This window comes from Babylonia areolata, chromosome 8 (assembly GCF_041734735.1).
Source record: "Babylonia areolata isolate BAREFJ2019XMU chromosome 8, ASM4173473v1, whole genome shotgun sequence".
NCBI lineage: Eukaryota > Metazoa > Mollusca > Gastropoda > Neogastropoda > Buccinidae > Babylonia > Babylonia areolata.
Genome location: NC_134883.1, coordinates 22,532,214 through 22,551,170, shown reverse-complemented (window position 1 = coordinate 22,551,170; position 18,957 = coordinate 22,532,214). Strand labels below are relative to the sequence as shown.

General features: G+C 40.8%; 1 protein-coding gene across 3 annotated transcripts in view; it reads left to right on the top strand.

The window, feature by feature from the left end:
- LOC143284660 (uncharacterized) overlaps window positions 1–14,280 on the top strand; it is a 46,393-nt gene extending 32,113 nt beyond the window's left edge. For all 3 annotated transcript variants that reach the window (XM_076591569.1, XM_076591570.1, XM_076591567.1), the window contains 8 exons: window positions 411–549; window positions 1,837–1,970; window positions 2,829–2,948; window positions 5,370–5,516; window positions 8,253–8,328; window positions 10,273–10,331; window positions 11,043–11,200; window positions 12,086–14,280. In XM_076591569.1, the coding sequence (XP_076447684.1) occupies window positions 411–549; window positions 1,837–1,970; window positions 2,829–2,948; window positions 5,370–5,516; window positions 8,253–8,328; window positions 10,273–10,331; window positions 11,043–11,200; window positions 12,086–13,685 (2,433 nt within the window). In that variant the 3' untranslated portion in view covers window positions 13,686–14,280. The remainder of the gene's footprint in view (window positions 1–410; window positions 550–1,836; window positions 1,971–2,828; window positions 2,949–5,369; window positions 5,517–8,252; window positions 8,329–10,272; window positions 10,332–11,042; window positions 11,201–12,085) is intronic.
- Window positions 14,281–18,957: the final 4,677 nt, after the last annotated feature.

The window sequence follows — 18,957 nt, the reverse complement described above, 5'->3', positions numbered from 1 at the left end:
TGTTCCATTCCCTTCTTCCTGTCTCCACCCCAGCTTTCAAGGCCACAGTATAGAGTTGCAGTGTTTAGTGTGTGTTGTGTATATATGTTTGTGTGTGTGTGTCTGACAGGACCAAAGTATAAAGTTGCAGTATTGAGTGTGTGTGTGTGTCATTTCCCTTTTTCCCCCTGCCCCAGCACACAGGACCACAGTGTAAAGTTGCAGCGTTCAGTGTGTGTGTGTGTGTGTGTTCCATTTCCCTTCTGCCCCTACCCCAACACACAGGAACACAGTATAAAGTTGCCGTGTTCAGTGTGTGTATGCATGAGTGTGTGTATGTTTGTGTGTGTATGTTCCATTCCCCATCCGCCCCTGCCCAAGCCCACAGGACCACAGTGTAAAGTTGCAGTGTTCAGTGTCTCCTCTGGCAGGGCATGCTGACCACTGCACGCAGTATGAGCGAGATCGCTGCGGACCTGTGTCGCAGTTCCACCTCCCTGGTGGGTTCCGACATCAGTCGCAACTCCAGTTCCCAGTCGTTGCCCAGTCTGACCGGATCCAGGATGGAGCGTAAGTGTTGCAGGTTTCCTCATGTGCAGTAAAGTTTGAGTTATCATTTCATCAGTTCCCTTGTCTCTGTGTGTCGTCATCCTTTCTTTTCAAGGTCTTTTCACGTTCATATTTTCAGACAGTTCTGACTGCATTGTTCTTCTTTTATTTCAACATCTTTTCACTTTTGAGTGATATTAGATGTGTTTGTGAGTGTGTGTATGTGTGTGAGTGTGTATTAGTGTTTGCAAGTACATATATGTGAATGTATTAGTAAAAGGAAAATATGCACGCACACACGCACACACACACACACACACACACACACACACACACACAAAAGATAATAAGGATTCATTACAACAATTTAGTCTGACTGTATGTTGAGGTGCATATGTTTTTGTCTTCATAATGCTGCCATATGTAATAGCACTCCCAGTTACTCAATTTTTTTTTTTAAACTGGCCAATTGGAAGATTAGAGAATATCAATTGAATGACATCAACCATAGCGAAGTAGGCTATACCTTGTAACTGTTTTTTTATCAGGAAAAGTCTTTTCCAGCACTACCCTTACACCTCCAGTTTAACAACAATCTCTAAAAATCTGTATCATATTTTTGCTTGGACCCCTACTTCTGAAGCTTGAATTATTTTTACAGTGCTGAAGCTACACTGTTTAAAAAAAGAAAGGGGGTGGGGGGGGTCTTTTAAAAGTTTTTCAGCTTCCATGCTTTTCATCTTCAAATTGGATGACAAAAAGTATTCTTTATCTTGTTCTCTTCTGCTTTGAATGGCAGTGTATGCTGCTTCTTTTGAATTCATGTGTCAAATATAGATCATGAAAGGATAGAAAATTAACGAACACTTTTAAAATCATGTCTTCATATTAATAAGCTCACATGTAATATTTTTTAACTTGCATAAATGCCTTATCCCTAAACCCAATTTAACACAAAAGAAGTACAGTCACTTTTGATAAGACAGGCACACACACACACACACACACACACACACACACACACACACACACAGAAGCAATAATGTGTTGACAACTTCTTTACATAAATCAGTGTCTTAATGAAAACATTGAGAAACAACTACCTTGTTCTTTAACTGCATTATCTTGCCTCCTAAAGGCTTTATATATAAATACATGGATAAGGTCTTCATTATGTTGTTCTGGTTGTTTGTCATCAGCACGGTTACATGACAGAGACATGGGTTTATGTAAAAGTTTCGAGGAATGTAACCTTGCCTGAGATCACACAGCGCAGTACAGCAGAATAAACAACACATTTAATTACAGTGAACACAGAGAACGTGGAAACCCAGAAGGCAGAGAGGGAGATGTTCCAGGCCCTGAAGGCCCGCAAGGAAGCCCTGGAGGAAGCCTTGAAGAAGAAGGTGGAGGAGCTGAAGGTCCTCTGTTTTCAAGAGGGAGTGAGTACTTTTGTCTAGCTAAAAATAAAACAACACAACTACAACAAAAAGTGTTGTTGTTGTTGTTTATTTTCAGGAAGGGGTGGGTGCTTTTGTCTCACTGAAAAAAAAGGTGGTGTTTTTGTCTATTTTAAGGAAGGGATGAGTGCTTTTGTCTTACAGAAAAAAGTGGTTGTGTTATGTTTTCAGGAAGGGGTGAGTGGGTTTTTTTGTTTGTTTTTGTTGTTTTTGTTTGTGTGTGTGTGTGTGTTTTGTCCACAGTGGTGGTGGTGTTCTGTTTTGAAGGATGGGTGAGAGGGGTTTTTGTTGTTGTTGTTGTTTTTTCCTGACAGAAAGATAGTGTTGTTGTTGATGTGGTCCTGTTTTCAGGAAAATGTGAGTTTTTCTGTTTTCAGGAAGGGGGGAGTGCTTTTTGTTTCATAGACAAAACAAACAAACAAACAAAAAAAAAAAAAAGGTGGTGTCGTTGTCTTCATCCGTTTTCAGGGGGGATGGAGGTTGTTCTGCCTTCTCGTTAGGCCTGATAGCATGTTTGGTTTTAAGTGGTCAGGCATCTGCTGCTCTTTTTCTTTCTTTTTTTTTCTTTTTTTTTTCTCTTCTTTTTAACATCAGGTGTGCTGTTACTTATATGGATCTGTCTGCATGCTCTGCCCCCCCCCCCCACCCCCCCTCCCCCCAACCCCCCATGAAACTGATCACTGCCTCTGTTCTGTGATGTCATACTTTGCCATGGCAGCTGATGTAATGGAATATTTACTTCCCGGCTTTTGTCAGTATTTATGAAAATATTTTACATCAGTTGGTCATGGTCAGCATGTTTCAGTCGCTGAGTGATGACTTTTTACAATCTGTTCACAGGAACTGACGGGCCACTTGCCTAAAGAGACACCTCTAGAGCCTGGAGAACGAGTGCCCACTTTCCGTCGTCGTGTGGGAACTTCCTTTGCCATCACACCCAAAACTGTCGAACAGGATGGGGTGAGTGCAGAGCAAGATACGAGATACAAGAATACTTCATTTAATTACACATACTTAACCGTGACCCACTAGTGCAGACTCCGGCAGGGGTTTTACATTCCTGTCCTGTGCAAACTACTATCCGCCTTTGCGGAGAAAACGAAAGTAGCTACGGCTGATAACCTCCCAGAAGTCGGTAACCTCCCCTTTGCCCCCCTGACTAGCGCCCTCTTTTTCCGGCAGCCATTGTGACTCCTGTTCCTGTGCTCTTCATATGGCTAAGTTTTTTTTCGTATTTTCTGTCTGCCTGTCGATTCTCTGGCGTCCTTGTTTTTTGTCAAATTATGTCTTCAACCAGTCACATAATTATATGGTTCGATTGGGAGATCGGGCTAATACTTCATTATCTCAGAAAGAGAACATATTGACAAGTTGGCTGACAGAGGCAACAAAGGCGTTATCTCCACAGAACAAAACAAAGTCTGACCAGGCTTCCACATTCCAAAAAGTCAGACACCTGTTTAATGCAAACATATGCCCAACACAGCAAAGTTCATATAACCCATGTAATGCTGTGCTCAGTGATGCTGTTTGAAAGTGGATTTGTTTGTGAGTTCTTTTATGTCTGATTGATAGTATACTTCAGAATTTTATATTTCCTGGTTCGAACATCAACCTCAGTATGATTCACAACTTCATTTGGACAGATTTTAGTTGCATATTAGATGCACCATATTATTAAAAGCACATGGGTTGAAATGGGGCAAAAAGTATTGCATTATAGTCCGTAAAATATGGTATAGAATAATAAAATGGAAAGCCCATTGTGCCTCTTGATCATGATGACTTGTTTGCTTAAAAGTTGTACCATAGGATGCCTTAAGTTTTTCTATTATGCCATTAAATCCCAACACAGCTTTCCAGCTGAATCTGCATCTTAGGTGTTTCTGTGAACTTGACAGAAGTGGATTTTATAACCCACTTACCCCCAGGTTGCCCAGCACAAATGACCTATGAAATCCCTTACTAGAATAAACTCCTCTTCCAGTTTTGGATAATAAGTAGTTAAGAAAATTGATTTGAAATATGATCATCTTCTTTTGTCACACCAAGTTAATTTTCCTGCATTCTACACATGATAAAGTAGCAAAAGGATTTTTTTCCAGGCTCATGTTGCTTTGAACCCCCCACCCCCACCCACACAAAAAAACATGTACAATTTTATGGTCAATTTAAAAAAAGATCTTTTTTTTAGAAATCACAGTACAGTGTTTCAAAGTAAGTTTATCTGGTCTGCAGTGTCTTCTAACACTTCTTCTTTTTCTTCCTCATTTTGAGTTGCCACAATTAGCATGCAGATTTTTATGTTCTTTTCATGTTGAGTGATGCTGTATTTTGTCTTCATGGTGGGGAGAAAAATAAACAAAACAAACAGCAACAAAACCAGTAACCTGACTTACATATATCTTCTCCATAAAGAAAAGAGTAATATAATCCATTGAAACAGCACAGTCAGGAAGATGGTGCAGAACGCCAGTAGATATCAATGGAATTGATGACTGATTCACTGACAGTATTGATTCTGGAGGTCCAGCAATTGATTCACTCTTGAACCAACATCTCTCTTATAATCGATGAAATGAGGTCAGTCAATATCTAAGTCACTCAAGACGATCTATTTTTACATGATTCTCATGCAGAAATCGTCCAAAGATTCAAAAATCATCTTCAGAATCATCATTCAGCACACCCCAGAGATCTCAACTGTCATCAAACTCATCTTGCATCTTTAAGAATTCAAAACTTTCGCAACACTTAACCAAATTGGACGCTGAAAAGTTCAGAATGCTCAGCAGGAAGTGGCGAAAATGTGACAGTGATTCATACGAGGATCTTGTTTATGTAAACAACAATGTCTGTCCATAGCAAGCATATGTTTAGCGGGTGCTGGCAGGCATTCAGCAGTGTGAATGCAGATTTTTTGTAGGTGCTGACGGGTGCTCAGAGGTAACTACGGTTAAGCCAAGCTTTCACACGGCCATACTTATATTTTCTGGGAATGTGTATTTGATATGTATATGTCCCCCCTGTGTGTGTATGTTTGTGTGCACACATACATGTACACATAATTATTGTTGTTCAGCCTCACTTGGGTCAAAGCATATGCTGAATCCCTGTTTTGGAGGGACGGGGATCTGTCTTGATTCCTGAATTGGGTTTTAAACAACTAAAATATTGGTCCATGTTGTTTTTTCAGATGGACAGCACTCTTGCCACATTAGAACTGGAGTTCTGTCTTGATTCCTGAATTGGAAACAACTAAAATATTGGTACATGTTGTTTTTTCAGATGGACAGCACTCTTGCCACATTAGAACTGGAGTTCTGTCTTGATTCCTGAATGAGGCTTTAAACAACTGAAATATTGGTGCACGTTTTTCAGATGGACAGCACTCTTGCCACATTAGAACTGGAGTACGAGCTGCAGTGTAAGATCACTGCAGCAGCTCACAGGCTGGCACAGGACAAAAGTGCCAGCAAGTATGTGCGCAAACAGCGGCGAAACTCTTACAACAAGGCAGCTGCCAGAGTGAGTCTTCTGCCTTTGTATGTATGTGTGCAAGTGCATTGACATGTGTTGTTTCTATTTTTTTGTGGGTTTGTAGTGTCAGAAATTTGAAGACATATAGACTGCTTGCAATGAGTACTGCTGTCTGTTTACAAAGATTACAGAAGTTTGCTTATTAAGAGGTATGCATACATATATGTGGATAGTGAAGCAGGGTTGTAAGACCAACAGGATCCACTTTGCAGCAACTGGAAAAGATTTTAAAGACTCTTGGAACATTTTCTTAAGATCGAGCACTAAAGTGGTGACAGATATAGAACAGCATGGGTGATGGGCACAATAGCCGAGTGGTTAAAGCGTTGGACTTTCAATCTGAGGGTCCTGGGTTCGAATCTCAGTAACGGCGCCTGGTTGGTAAAGGGTAGAGATATTTCCAATCTCCCATGTCAACATATGTGCAAACGTGCTTTTGCCTGAACCCCTCTTCGTGTGTATACGCAAGCAGAAGATCAAATACACATGTTAAAGATCCTGTAACCCTTGTCAGCGTTCGGTGGGTTATGGAAACAAGAACATACCCAGAATGCACACCCCCAAAAACAAGAGTATGGCTGCCTACATGGCGGGGTGAAAAAGGTCATACATGTAAAAGCCTATTCTTGTACATATGAGTGAACGTGGGAGTTGCAGCCCACGAATGAAGAAGAAGAAGAACCGCATGGTAGTTATAGTGGATAAGGATATTATTAATATGTAAGAGTAGTGCGAAGGATACTGCACCAATTGTGTGTGTGCGCGTGTGAATGTATGTGTGTGTGTATGTGCATTTTACTGGTATGTATGGATTTATTTGTTGGATGATTTTATTTGTACACGTTGATATGCATCAATTTATTAGCATTTTTATTTGACTACTTTTGATCTCTTTTAATGATGTGCCTGATCAGATTATGTTTGTGTCTATAACGATCCTTTGATTGCACATATCACCTTCAGATTGATAAAGTATTTTTGATTTAATGACTGATTAAAAACTTTTTAAAAGAACTTGTGGGAACGATGAATTGGCAGAAATTGAGAATGTGGGGCTGTGTCAAGTTTGGGCGGGTATTGTGTCACCATTTAGAAACTGATGATTGTGATAGAACTGTATTAGCAGTAAGAAGTCGTAAGAGTTATTGAGGTGACCGATGGTCTGGATTGTGATAGAACAGTATTAGCAGTAAGAAGAAGTAGTAAGAGTTGAGGTGAGTGGTGGTCTGGACTGTAATAGAAGAACAGTATTAGCAGTAAGAAGTAGGAGTTGTTGAGGTAATTGGTGGTCTGGACTGTGATAGAAGAACATTATTACCAGAAGTGATAGAAGAACATTATTACCAGAAGTAGTAAGAGTTGTTGAGGTGACCGGTGGTCTGAATTGTGATAGAAGAAAAGTATTACCAGAAGTAGTAAGAGTTGTTGAGGTGACCAGTGGTATGGATTGTGATAGAAGAAAAGTATTACCAGAAGTAGTAAGAGTTGTTGAGGTGACCGGTGGTCTGGACTGTGATAGAAGAACAGTATTAGCAGTAAGTAGTAAGAGTTGTTGAGGTGACTGATGGTCTGAACTGTGATAGAAGTACAGTGTTAGCAGTAAGAAATAGTAAGAGTTGTTTGAGTGAGTGGTGGTCTAGATTGTGATAGAAGAAAAGTATTACCAGAAGCAGTAAGTTGTTGAGGTGACTGGTGGTCTGGACTGTGATAGAAGAAAGTATTACCAGAAGTAGTAAGAGTTGTTGAGGGAACTGGTGGTCTTGACTGTGATAGAAGAACAGTATTAGCAGTAAGAAGTGGTAAGAGTTGTTGAGGTGACAGGTGGTTTGGATTGTGATAGAAGAACAGTATTAGCAGTAAGAAGAAATAGTAAGAGTTAAGGTGAGTGGTGGTCTAGATTGTGATAGAAGAATAGTATTAGCTGTAAGAAGTAGTAAGTTGTTGAGGTGACTGGTGGTCTGGATTGTGATAGAACAGTATTATCAGTAAGAAGAAGTAGTAAGAGTTGTTGAGGTGAGTGGTAGTCTAGATTGTGATAGAAGAACAGTATTAGCAGTAAGAAATAGAGTTGTTGAGGTGAAGAAATAGAGTTGTTGAGGTGAGTAGTGGTCTGGATTGTGATAGAAGAACAGTATTAGCAGTAAGAAGTGGTAAGAGTTGTTGAGGTGACAGGTGGTTTGGATTGTGATAGAAGAACAGTATTAGCAGTAAGAAGAAGTAGTAAGAGTTGAGGTGAGTAATGGTCTGGATTGTGATAGAAGAACAGTATTAGCAGTAAGAAGAAGTAGTAAGAGTTGTTGGTCTGGACTGCAATAGAAGAACAGTATTACCAGAATTAGTAAGAGCTGTTGAGGTGACTGGTGGTCTGGATTGTGATAGAAGAACAGTATTAGCAGTAAGACGTAGTAAGAGATGTTGAGGTGACCGGTGGTCTAGACTGTGATAGAAGAAGTGTTAACAGCAAGAAGTAGTAAGAGTTGTTGAGGTGAGTGGTAGTCTAGATTGTGATAGAAGAACAGTATTAGCTGTAAGAAATAGTAGAGTTGTTGATGTGACTGGTGGTCTGGATTGTGATAGAAGAACAGTGTCAACAGCAAGAAATAGAGATGTTGAGGCGACTGGTGGTCTGGACTGTGATTGGTCTGGACTGCAATAGAAGAACAGTGTAAACAGCAAGAAGTAGTAAGAGATGTTGAGGTGACTGGTGGTCTGATGGTGTGACAGCTGAAGGACATGGAGAAGAAGCTGATTGAGGCCAGGGAGCAGAGCAGCCAGCCCCAGGAACAGGACAGGCCAGCAGGTCAGCCGGCTTCACATGGGCTGGGCACGGAGAGTGCTTCTGCCAACTTCTGCCACTGTCTTTTTCTTTCCCTAATTTCTGTTCTTGTATTGTGACTGTCTTTCCTTTTCCTTACTTCTATTCGCCAGCTTCTGTCATTGTCTTTCCTTTTCCTTACTTTTATCCAACTTCTGCAACTATCTTTCCTTTTCCTTACTTCTATTCGCCAACTGCTGTCATTGTCTTTCCTTTTCCTTACTTCTATTCGCCTCCAGTTTTGCCACTATCTTTTCTTTTCTTCGCTTCTGTTCTTTTATATATCCACCAACTTCTGTCACTGTTTCTTTTCTTTTCCTTATTTCTATTCACCAAGTTCTGTCACGGTCTTTTCATTTCTTCATTTTGATCATTCTTTTATATATTCACCACCAGTCACTGTGTTTTTTCATTTCTTAACTTCTGTTTGCCAGCTTCTTTCATGTCTTTTCCCTATTTCTATTATTTTATATATTTGCCAACTTTTTTTTAAAAATTTTTTTTTATCTTGTCTTCTGTTCACCAGCTTCTGTCACTATCTTTTCTTTTCCTAACTTTTATTCACCAACTTTTTTCTTTGCCTTTTCTTTTCCTCAGTTCTGTTCGCCAACTTATGTTACTGCCTTCTCCTTTTCCTCACTGTTTTTCTTTCATATATTGACTAAATTTTGTTACTGTCTTTTTTTTCTTTTCTTTACTCTGTTCTTTTATATTTTGCCAAACTTTATTCACTTCTTTTATATTTCTGCCTCTTTTTAAATTTTCTTAGTTGATACGTACCATTAACTCTTTCACAGCCATAGGCGACTTAAGTTGACTAGACAGTGAACCGCCATAGGTGACTTTTATCAGCATCGAGGGGCCATGTTGATAAGACCATTTTTCACATTGTAACAAAGCTTGACAGCTGCAGCCAGTTTCCTGCCAATAGAACAATGGCTTACTTTTGCCCCCTGTCTGACTTTCAGTTTATTCTTTTAACTGTCTTTTTTTAATTCTTTTATCACACTTCTGTTCTTTTATATATTGGGAAATAGGAGACAGGTATTATACAGGTCATGCAAGATGACACACATTGATAACACACATGCATTGTAAAGTTTAAAAGTTCAGTGGGTCAGTCCTCTGCTCTTTTTCTGCAGATGTCGGGCAGCATATTTGGACCAGTCTGTGTGTTATAAAGCTTCTTTGAAACTCTCTTTGTCTCACTTTTTTGGTCTCTTATTCATTATTGATTTATTTCACCCATTATGATCATCTCTCCACCTGTCCATAGGATGCCTTTAACCTTTTTGTCTCACTTTCTCTGTCTGTCTCTCATTCTTTTTTTTCTCACATTATCTCTCAACCTGACTACGCCTTTCATCTTTTTGTCTTAGTTTCTTTGTCTGTCCCTCATGCATTTTGTCTTGCATTGTCTCTCTACCTGTCCACGACTTTTTTGTCCACTCACTGTGTCTCTCTCACATGCAGGTATGCATGCACATCTGATTTCTTATTTAAGATTAATTAAAATACTACAATCAGGTTATTCCTAGTTATCTGCGCTAAGATTTTCAAACTTTGAAGATGTGTTTACTTATATGGACTGACTGGAGCTGCAAATGAGAACTGAACAAGCCAGTATCTTATGTCAACAAATGTCAGCTCTAGACAGAGAATAGAAATGATTGTTCTTGTTCATCTGGCGTACACTGTCTGTCAGTGACTCAATGCAATGCAATGTGGACATGTAGAAATATCAGAGCATCTATATCTTCCAATTTGAAATCTTGATTTTCTGTTTCATAAACATTGTCAGGAAAATCCTCAGCTGATTTGTTTGTTAATCCATTGAACCTTCCAGTGTCAGATAATGCTCATATAAATCCACACACAGACTCTATTCTTTGCAAAGAGTGGAAGTGTTAATAGTTATTTCATTTTCAGAGGAATCATCCATTCCTTTAGGGGAGAGCCCTCACCACGAACACTGGGACAGCACAGCGGTGAGTGATTCATTTTGTCATCTGCTATAAGAGTAATGATAATGGTAGTAATGGATACTTATATAGCATTCTGTCCAGAAAACTGCTGTAGGTGCTTAATATGAGAACACTCTTAGTCAAGCATACCTCATGTACATGAGTATATACTGTTTTGATATGTCACAAGGTAGTGCTAGTTCAAGTATATTGGATCTTATTTAAATCTGCATCCAGTTGTTTGTGTACAGTGTGGGTTGGTATCACCGACACATGATTCTCAGTGGTTATGATGGCGAATATGTTTACAGAAGCTCAGATCCTGTGCGTAAACTTTCCAGTATGTTATAAAATTGCTCTTTGGAAGTAGCTGATTTCTGGTCCTGGCTCTGCATATTCTGTGTGTTTTAAGAATATGTTGTGTATTGAAAGCTTTTCCAATGTTGTGTTGTTTTTTAAGCCTTGGCTCTGTATATTCTAGCCAGCGGGACAAAGGGGAGGTTACCTACTTCCGGGAGGTTATTGGCCATAGTACTTTCGTTTTCTCCGCATAGGCGGATAGTAGTTTGCACAGGACAGGAATGTCAGACCCCTGCTGGAGTCTGCACTAGTTGGGTCACGGTAAGTATGTTATTTAAACGTAATTTTAGATAGAAAATTTCCTTTTTTATTTAAAGCTATTCCAGAGTTGTATTGTTTTTTTCAAGCACTTTCTTATATTGTTATTTGTTTCAGAGTGCACCAACTGACCGGTCAGCAGCCTTGCCCCCTCATCCACCCCCGTACCATCACCACCACCATCATTATCAACCACCACAACAGCAGCAGCCCCCTCTGTCAGGGATGACATCACCAACTCATCAGCCACTGCCCCTCAGTCCTAGTCACAGCAGGTAAGAGATCTTTGTATGGACTGTGTAAAACTCCGTATAAACCTTTTGCAAGTGGATGACCAGTCAGCATCACAAGCTAGATAAGTTCAAATGGCTTAGATTTGTTTAGCTGTAGGTAGTGATTGTTTTTTTTCCACCAGTTACATTTAAAGCATAGATTTGTTTTTTTCTAGATATACTGCAGATTTGGACAACCAGTTACTGTAATTTTTGGTCTGTAAGGTGCTTTTGGTATAAGTGCACACTCTAAATTAGTTTTGAGTTTCATAACAGCAACAACAACAAAATACAGTAAGGGGCACTCATAAAGTCCGGCCCAATTAATTAAGTTTGGTCAGATATGAATAGAATGTAATTTTGGAACTAGCACATTGTGGCTGAAGAAAGCTGATTAACCAGTAATACAGTAACATTCTGAAGTACATAAACCAAAGAAAAAAACAGGAAAATAGATTTTCTCATTCATGATCATGTGTTGTTTCCATAGTGTTACAGTTTATTTCTTTTCAGAACATTGTTCTTGTCATTTTACATCTATATAGATCTGTCCAGTCAACCCCTCTTTTTCTTATATTATGTGCCTTTGTTTTGTGAACATGATTTTTGTCTTTTTCTGCCTTTTATACATTTTCTGTCACTGATACCTCTTTCTACCCATCCCAGCCTCACTGTTTGTGTTGTTTGTTTTGTTCACCCAGCCCTCAGCTGTCAGAAATATAACTCTCTTATGTCTTTTCATTCTTATGTATATATTTTCTGTCATTAATACTTTTTCTGTAGCTGTCCCTGTCTCACTGCATGTGTTAATTTTTGTGTTTTATACTTTTTGCTGTATTTTTCCATCCCTGGCCTCATTGTATTTGATTTTTGTTTGTGTTCACCCAGCCCTCAGCTGTGTGCCCAAGGCTACCAGCCCAGCAATGTGTATGACACCCGCACCCAGTACCGGTCCCAGATGTACCCAACGCTGTCGTCGTCGTCGTCACGCACCACCCTGTCCCCCAGCTCCTCCCTCAGCCCGGCCAGTGTGCGCAGTCTGCAGGAGGACGTCAGTGGAGGCAGCAGCAGCGTGGGATCCTCCTCCAACAACCTCTACAATGTGGCCCTGCAGCAAACCTCCCACTACGAGAGCACCGACATGCTGCAGTCGCCCGCCTCTGCTTCTTCCGACGTTTCCGACCATCACCCCCAGCTTCAGCTGCCATCCAAACACGGCAGTCTGGACCGCGCCTACAGGAGGGGGGACAACACCTACGGCAGCCTGGATCGCAAGAAGAAGCGGCAGAGGGAGAGGCAGCATGGGTACAGCGTGGAGCCGCGGGGGGAGAGGGAAGGGAGCAGGGAGAGGGGGGCCGCTGCCTTGCATCTGGACATCAGGTCCAACTTTGTGCCAGGGGGGTTTGTGGACCACCAGGATTACCCAGCACCCCCTGCCCAGAAGGTGGAGCTCCCAGTGTACCATGAGAGATCTCAGCATGCCAGCGACCAGGGAGGGTGGGGTGATGCCTCCTCTCTGCGCAGCCCCAGCTCTGTGTCGACGTACGCCCGTGGATACGACAGTTACAGTCCGCGTCTGTCCGAGGCAGCCCCCCCACCTCGCTCGGCGTGGGAGGAGGGAGGCTGGTCAGGGGGCCGGGGGGTGCAGCAGATCCCAGTGCAGCACCAGTATTCACAGCAGCCACCGCCCCAAAGTCCGCTGCAAAGCCAGTCGCCGTACAGCTACAGTGGCGCCATCCCTGTCCCCGTTGTCCATCTGGATTCCCAGTCGAACCCCCAAGGGAGCCAGTCTCCCCAGAGCCTGAACGCCACTCCCCCTCCTGCCCAGAGCACGCTGGTGACCGTGACCCGCCTGAAGCCCCACATGGAGGTCAGCAAGCCGTACGAGACGTCCGACTTCTTCAAGTACAGTGAGCGCTTGCGGAAGCAGCGCATCATCGACAATTACCAGCGACAGCTCATCGGGGGGCTGCTGGACCGGTCTGGGGCCTCCACCCCCTCCCAGTCTTCGGACAGTGACTCCCACTCCCTCCACTCCTCCCACTCAGGCTCCTCCCACTCCCATCCTCTCCGAATGGCTGCTGCTTCCTATTACGCCGCTACAGGGAGTCCAGCCAGGTCCACCCCTGATCCAAGCAGCAGCCGGGCAGCTATGGGACTGCCCCCCATGCACCCGCACTACCATAGACAGGACTCAGACCACAGTATCCGCAGTGAGCAGTCGATGGCTCATGAGCAGAGTGGGTACGGGGGGCGGGGAGAACCGATGCCCTACACTGGTGTCGTGTCGTCATCTTCGGAGTTCCAGACAGTGCGCAGTCAGGGGCCTTCCACGCATTTAGTCCAGTCTCAGTCTCACTCGTCCTATCGGGCCTCGTTCATGCAGGCAGTGGCCAGTGCCAAACACTCACACTACCAGCCCCCCACTCCCATGACATGCCGCCCTGTTACCAGCCAGGCTGAGTTCAAGGGCAACCAAGGCAAATAGTGTGTGCACTGCTGTGTTTGTTTTGTGAGTAGTATATGTGCGTGCTTGCATGCTTGCATGTGTGTGTGTGTGTTTGTTTACACCAGTTTTTTCTTTGTGTGCAGGTGCACGTGTGTGTACACTGTGGATGTGCACACGCTTATTTGAGTTCTTTTATCATGACTGGTTCTGGTGTTAGTCTGATTGGTTAGTGTTTTGAGAAGGGGTTTAGTTTTTAAGTGTTTGATGTGTTTTAGGTTTTGTAAGAGTGTCTTGGTATGAATTCGTCTTGGTTCTCCAGTTGGACTGCAGTTGAAATGTTTGTCATGAAAAAAACGAAATGACATTTTGAGAGATCCTCCACATTAAATCTGTACAAACTACAATACAAAATCCAAACAGTTTCATATGGAAACAATATTGCATGGCATTTTGAAGAAAGGTTGATGATTTGACTGATGAGAATTTTCTATAAAAAAAAATCAGTTGTTGATTTGTTTTTTTCCTTTTGAGTCAGTGGTCTCACATGTGTCTGAACCTGTGAATATAGAAAAGTTTTAAGATAGATATGTCATAAGCACTTATTCTTTTTTTTTCTTTTTCTTTTTTTTTTTTTTTAACTGATAAGAAATTATCTAGGTTTGTTTTTGTTTGGGAAGTGTACCATGCTTTCCAATAGAATTCCGTACAGTCAGCAGTGACTGACCACACATAAAAAAATCAACTATAGGTCTCTCAAATCCAGTCGCACGGTTCATGTGAGTGGGGCACTGGTACTTGGTTGTTCAGTATGCATGTTTTAACTACCAATACAACTACATGGGACATTGATACAATGAACAAAGCTAGAATAGGTCAGTTAGTGACAGATGAGCATGCTACACTAAAATGATAATGACAGTAGAGATGAAATGCCCTACAGAAACAAAAGTCATAGGGCTGTAGAGCCAGTCATCTTTTGCAACCTTCTGAATCAGGACTTGGTAGCATGAGCGATCTTTAGCAGCCCTAAACTTAGCATTAAGAGCTTTTCAAAGTCTAAGCTAATTGCACTGACTGAAGGCAGTTCTTAACACCAAGCAGACATAACGCTGTTAAGATCGCTCATGCAGCCCATTCCTGAACCTTATGCAGTCCCACCTGCCCATGGAAAAGGTACCAGTCGTCTCACAGCGAGGCCCACGCTGGTCAGTAGACAACAGACAGGTGGGGCCACTCGACTGCAGCAGCAGCCAGTGCAGAGGGATAGCCTTTGGGAGTATACCAGGAATGCCTGGTAGAGCTTGGTATGTTTCACAACATGTCAAAGTGGAGACGTTTGTAGTACTTTGTATATTTCACAACATGTACCTATGATGGTTTGAAGTTTTCATGGGTATTTTTTTGTTTCCAGTGCAGACAGATTTCACTGCCATTATATTGAAGTATGTGTGTCTGCCATTTATAATAGTTTTAGATTAGTAATGTCAGCCCTCAAAAATGATAGTTTTTGATTTGTGATGTCAGCCCTAAAATGGGTGCATATTGTTGGGAGGGTATGGTATGTGTCATCCATTCAGAATATAGTATGGAATAGAATTTAATAAAAAGAATGAATTGTCAAAACAGACTCCCATCAGCCATTAAAATCTCACTTTCGTTTCTCTTCTTTTCTTCTTGTACACTGACAGTTTAACCCTGAAGATAAAATGGGTGATCTTTTGGAACATTTCCACAGACCCATGCAGCTTGTCCTGTAGGGCAGTGGATATCGACCAGATCTTCTACCTCACACCTGTGGGGTGCCAGCAGTCCTGAAGTTCAGTGTAGCTTTCTTGACACACACACTATTAAAGATTGGAAACAGGTGATTCACCTTTGAAATGGGTCAGCATTTTAACAGTACAATACTGAAGGCAGATTGAAACAGGTTGTTGATTAAAAAAAGGAAAAACTCATAATGTTTTCAGAGTTTGCAGCATTTCTTTCACAACCCATGGTCCCTTTGTCTTCTTGTGTGTGTTGAAGTCTGAGGTGACTGCAAAGACTCTGAAATGGGGTTGATTGCCAGAGGAAAATATCTTAAGGGATTTTATTTTTCCTTCTTGTGTTTCACAAAGTCAGGATTCAGCCTTGACTCTGAGGACTGAAGTTGGCTGGATGTTTTGATTTTAGGTGGTTGATTCAGTGGACTGTTTTAATTGAATATTTTTCTGTCTTTAAAGCAGTTGACAAATATTAAAAACCACTTTTACTAAACTTTTCTGCAGTATGTTTCATTCCAACATTACTTCCTTAAATAAAAAGAGTGCTGAGCTGTTTTAAAACAAACTTGGAAGATAAGATGGTATCACTATCAGTGTAGCGTTAGCTAGGTCGCTTTCCCACACTTTCTGTGGCATTGTCCCAGTTGGTCTGATGGGGGATTTCAACATTAAACCTGCATATCAAACTAAAAAGAAGTCATCTTCGGTGTGTGTGTGAAATATGGCCTATTTGCAATGGTTCTTTGTTGTAGGTGCAGTGGATAGGGGCAAAGTGATCATTTTTACATGAGTGGCTGCCACCTGATCTGGTTGTGTTAACTACCGTTTCCTCTTCATCTTGCTTGTGAGGATATAACATGGGTGATTTCATAAACAAATAGATGGCAGTGTTCTTTTTGTACAGCTGGACTTCAAATGTCACCGGTCATCTACTCAATATTCTCATTGTCACAGTTTATGCTTAGGTTATTGTCTCAGAAATGACAGATATGGAGCTCTTGTGTAAAAAGAAATAATTATCAGCGAAGTTGTTTATGGTTTCTGTAAATAATGATTGTTGCATGTACTTGATACCAGCTGATGTTGTTGATATAAGACATTGTTTCCCTCCTTTTCTGCTTACCTTGAAATAAGGGGGAAAGAAGAAACATGACTTCCTTTTTCTGTGGGCTTTTTTAAATGGACAAATTGATCTCATCTTGAAGGAAGCAGTGAGTCTTTTACATTTTGTGGACCCTTTTCCTACTTAATGATAAGAGACAATAAAAATGGATGTTGCTCATTGCTGATATGCACTGATCTAACTGTTTCTTTGAATCATGTGAATGAAAAGTAATAAGTTAATGCGATGAAAAACTGTTGTGTCATAAAATGACCATAGAAATATAAAGAGAAATAAAGCTGTAATTTTCAGTATTTGACTGGGAAAAACCATGCCCATCAACAAGCAAATCAGTGGTTCAGTTCAGCATTGAGCCATTTTGAACTGACCTGGTTAATGTTCATTACCTCCAGCTTCCTAAGTCTCGTTCCTTGATTATAAGAGAGTAGTTGGAGGCGTAGGAGGTATTATCATGTGTGTTGTGAATAATCATAGTAATAATGATAATTGAATTTAGTCGTGCCTAATCTTAAAAGAGAGCTCGAGATGTTTCACAACAAAAAAAAAGTCAGAACAAGCACCACTGAATACCACTCAGATGACTTACAGTAGTACTGGGTTTCTTTTGGTTGTTGGCTGCACAGCAACCTTTCATTAACAATTCCCTGTGTGCGTTTTCTTTCATTTGGTTGTTGGCTGCACAGCAACCATTCATTAACAATTCCCTGTGTTGGCTGCACAGCAACCTTTCATTAACAATTCCCTGTGTATGTTTTCTTTCATTTGGTTGTTGGCTGCACAGCAACCTTTCATTAACAATTCCCTGTGTGTGTTTTCTTTCATTTGGTTGTTGGCTGCACAGCAACCTTTCATTAGCAATTCCCTGTGTGTGTTTTCTTTCATTTTTCCTCTTCACCTGTGCAGTGTATATTACACCTTCTTGAAACTGAACTGCCCAGTGGCTTGCTGGTACAGGCACTGGGACAGAACATGACTGGGTGTGGCAGTATTAGGAGTAGGATGAGTGGCGTGAGAGTAATGCTGTCGAGAGAGCACAGAAGATGCAATAGGTATCAAAAACATAGAGAGGAAAAAAATAGGCCTAGTGTCATTTGTTCATCACCATCCATTTCATTATCACTCCTAAACCCAGCTTATTTTATCTCCTGAAAAGAGACATGTATGTCCCTGTCCTCGCCTTCTGTATTTCCTCAATTTGCTCATCGAGTAATTGTCATAAAACTGAGCAGTCATCAACCTGTTTTTGTGGTGGTGAGGCATAACATTGCGTGGGGTACTGGTGTTTGTGTGTGCTTCAGATAATTTGATATATACTCCAGCTATTATCACTGCCATGGCGTTTTGATATGCATCTCCTATTTACTCAGTTCTGTGGCAAATATAAAACTTGTCTTCTCATGCCTTCATATTTGTTCCCCCAGTCTTTCATTTTTTGGATATTCTCTGACTTGCTCTGTCTGTCTGTCTTTATCTCTCTCTCTCTCTCTCTCTTCTTTCTGTGCCTCTCTCTATCAAGAAGTTTTAGGAATGGAATTTCCCCTCTGATACTTATTTTTCCCAAGAAAGATTACATGGTTTACCTTAGTTTGGAGACTGAAAGATTCTTCAAACATGTATGTGCATGCTTCCATATACACACATAATGCTCTTTGAAACTGATGGAACAGCCGACAAATGAACATTCTGGTCAAGAAAATAACACAATTTAAAATGTTCATGAGTTGTAGTCTTACTCTTTTTGTAACAAAATGATGGTAATTTAAAATCTGAACTACTTATAAAGGAAATTTGTATACAAAGCCACAGTCTTTGAAGACAGATGGTTACTCAACCATGATTGATTCGTTTTGAAAGATAACAGCTTGTATGAGATACAATGCATTACCTGTTAAAAAATATGATGCATAAACATTTGTAATTGCACCTTTGCTCATTATGACAAATCATTACTTCTGTAGAAGTCTTCATGAAAATCTTACAACAGCTGTTTCATGAAAATAAGATAAATAAAATAATAAACTTTATTCATAAACAATTTCCTCACTGTTACTTAAACAAATACCATAATAATAATTTTCCTAAAGTCTGTTGGAGTTTTTAAAGTACTTTTTAAAAACAAATTTTTATACATATACCTGCTCCCTCCACCTCTCCCTTCAACCTTTTCACTCTTTACAATTAGCATGCCTTTTCAAACTTTTATCTGTTCCAGTGTAGAATTAATTCATGCTGACATTAGCACGTAATCTTTTTCTTCTTTTTTTTTTCAAATGAGTGGGGTTTGTATAATCTAGTTTGTGAAAAATGGCAATAATATTTTTGCATGGAGGCAAAAATTGTGAGCAGATCAGCTTTGATTTAGTTTGATAGTGTGTAAAATATATTAATGGGGTAGATTGTGTGAATAGATTAGGATCAGTCAATT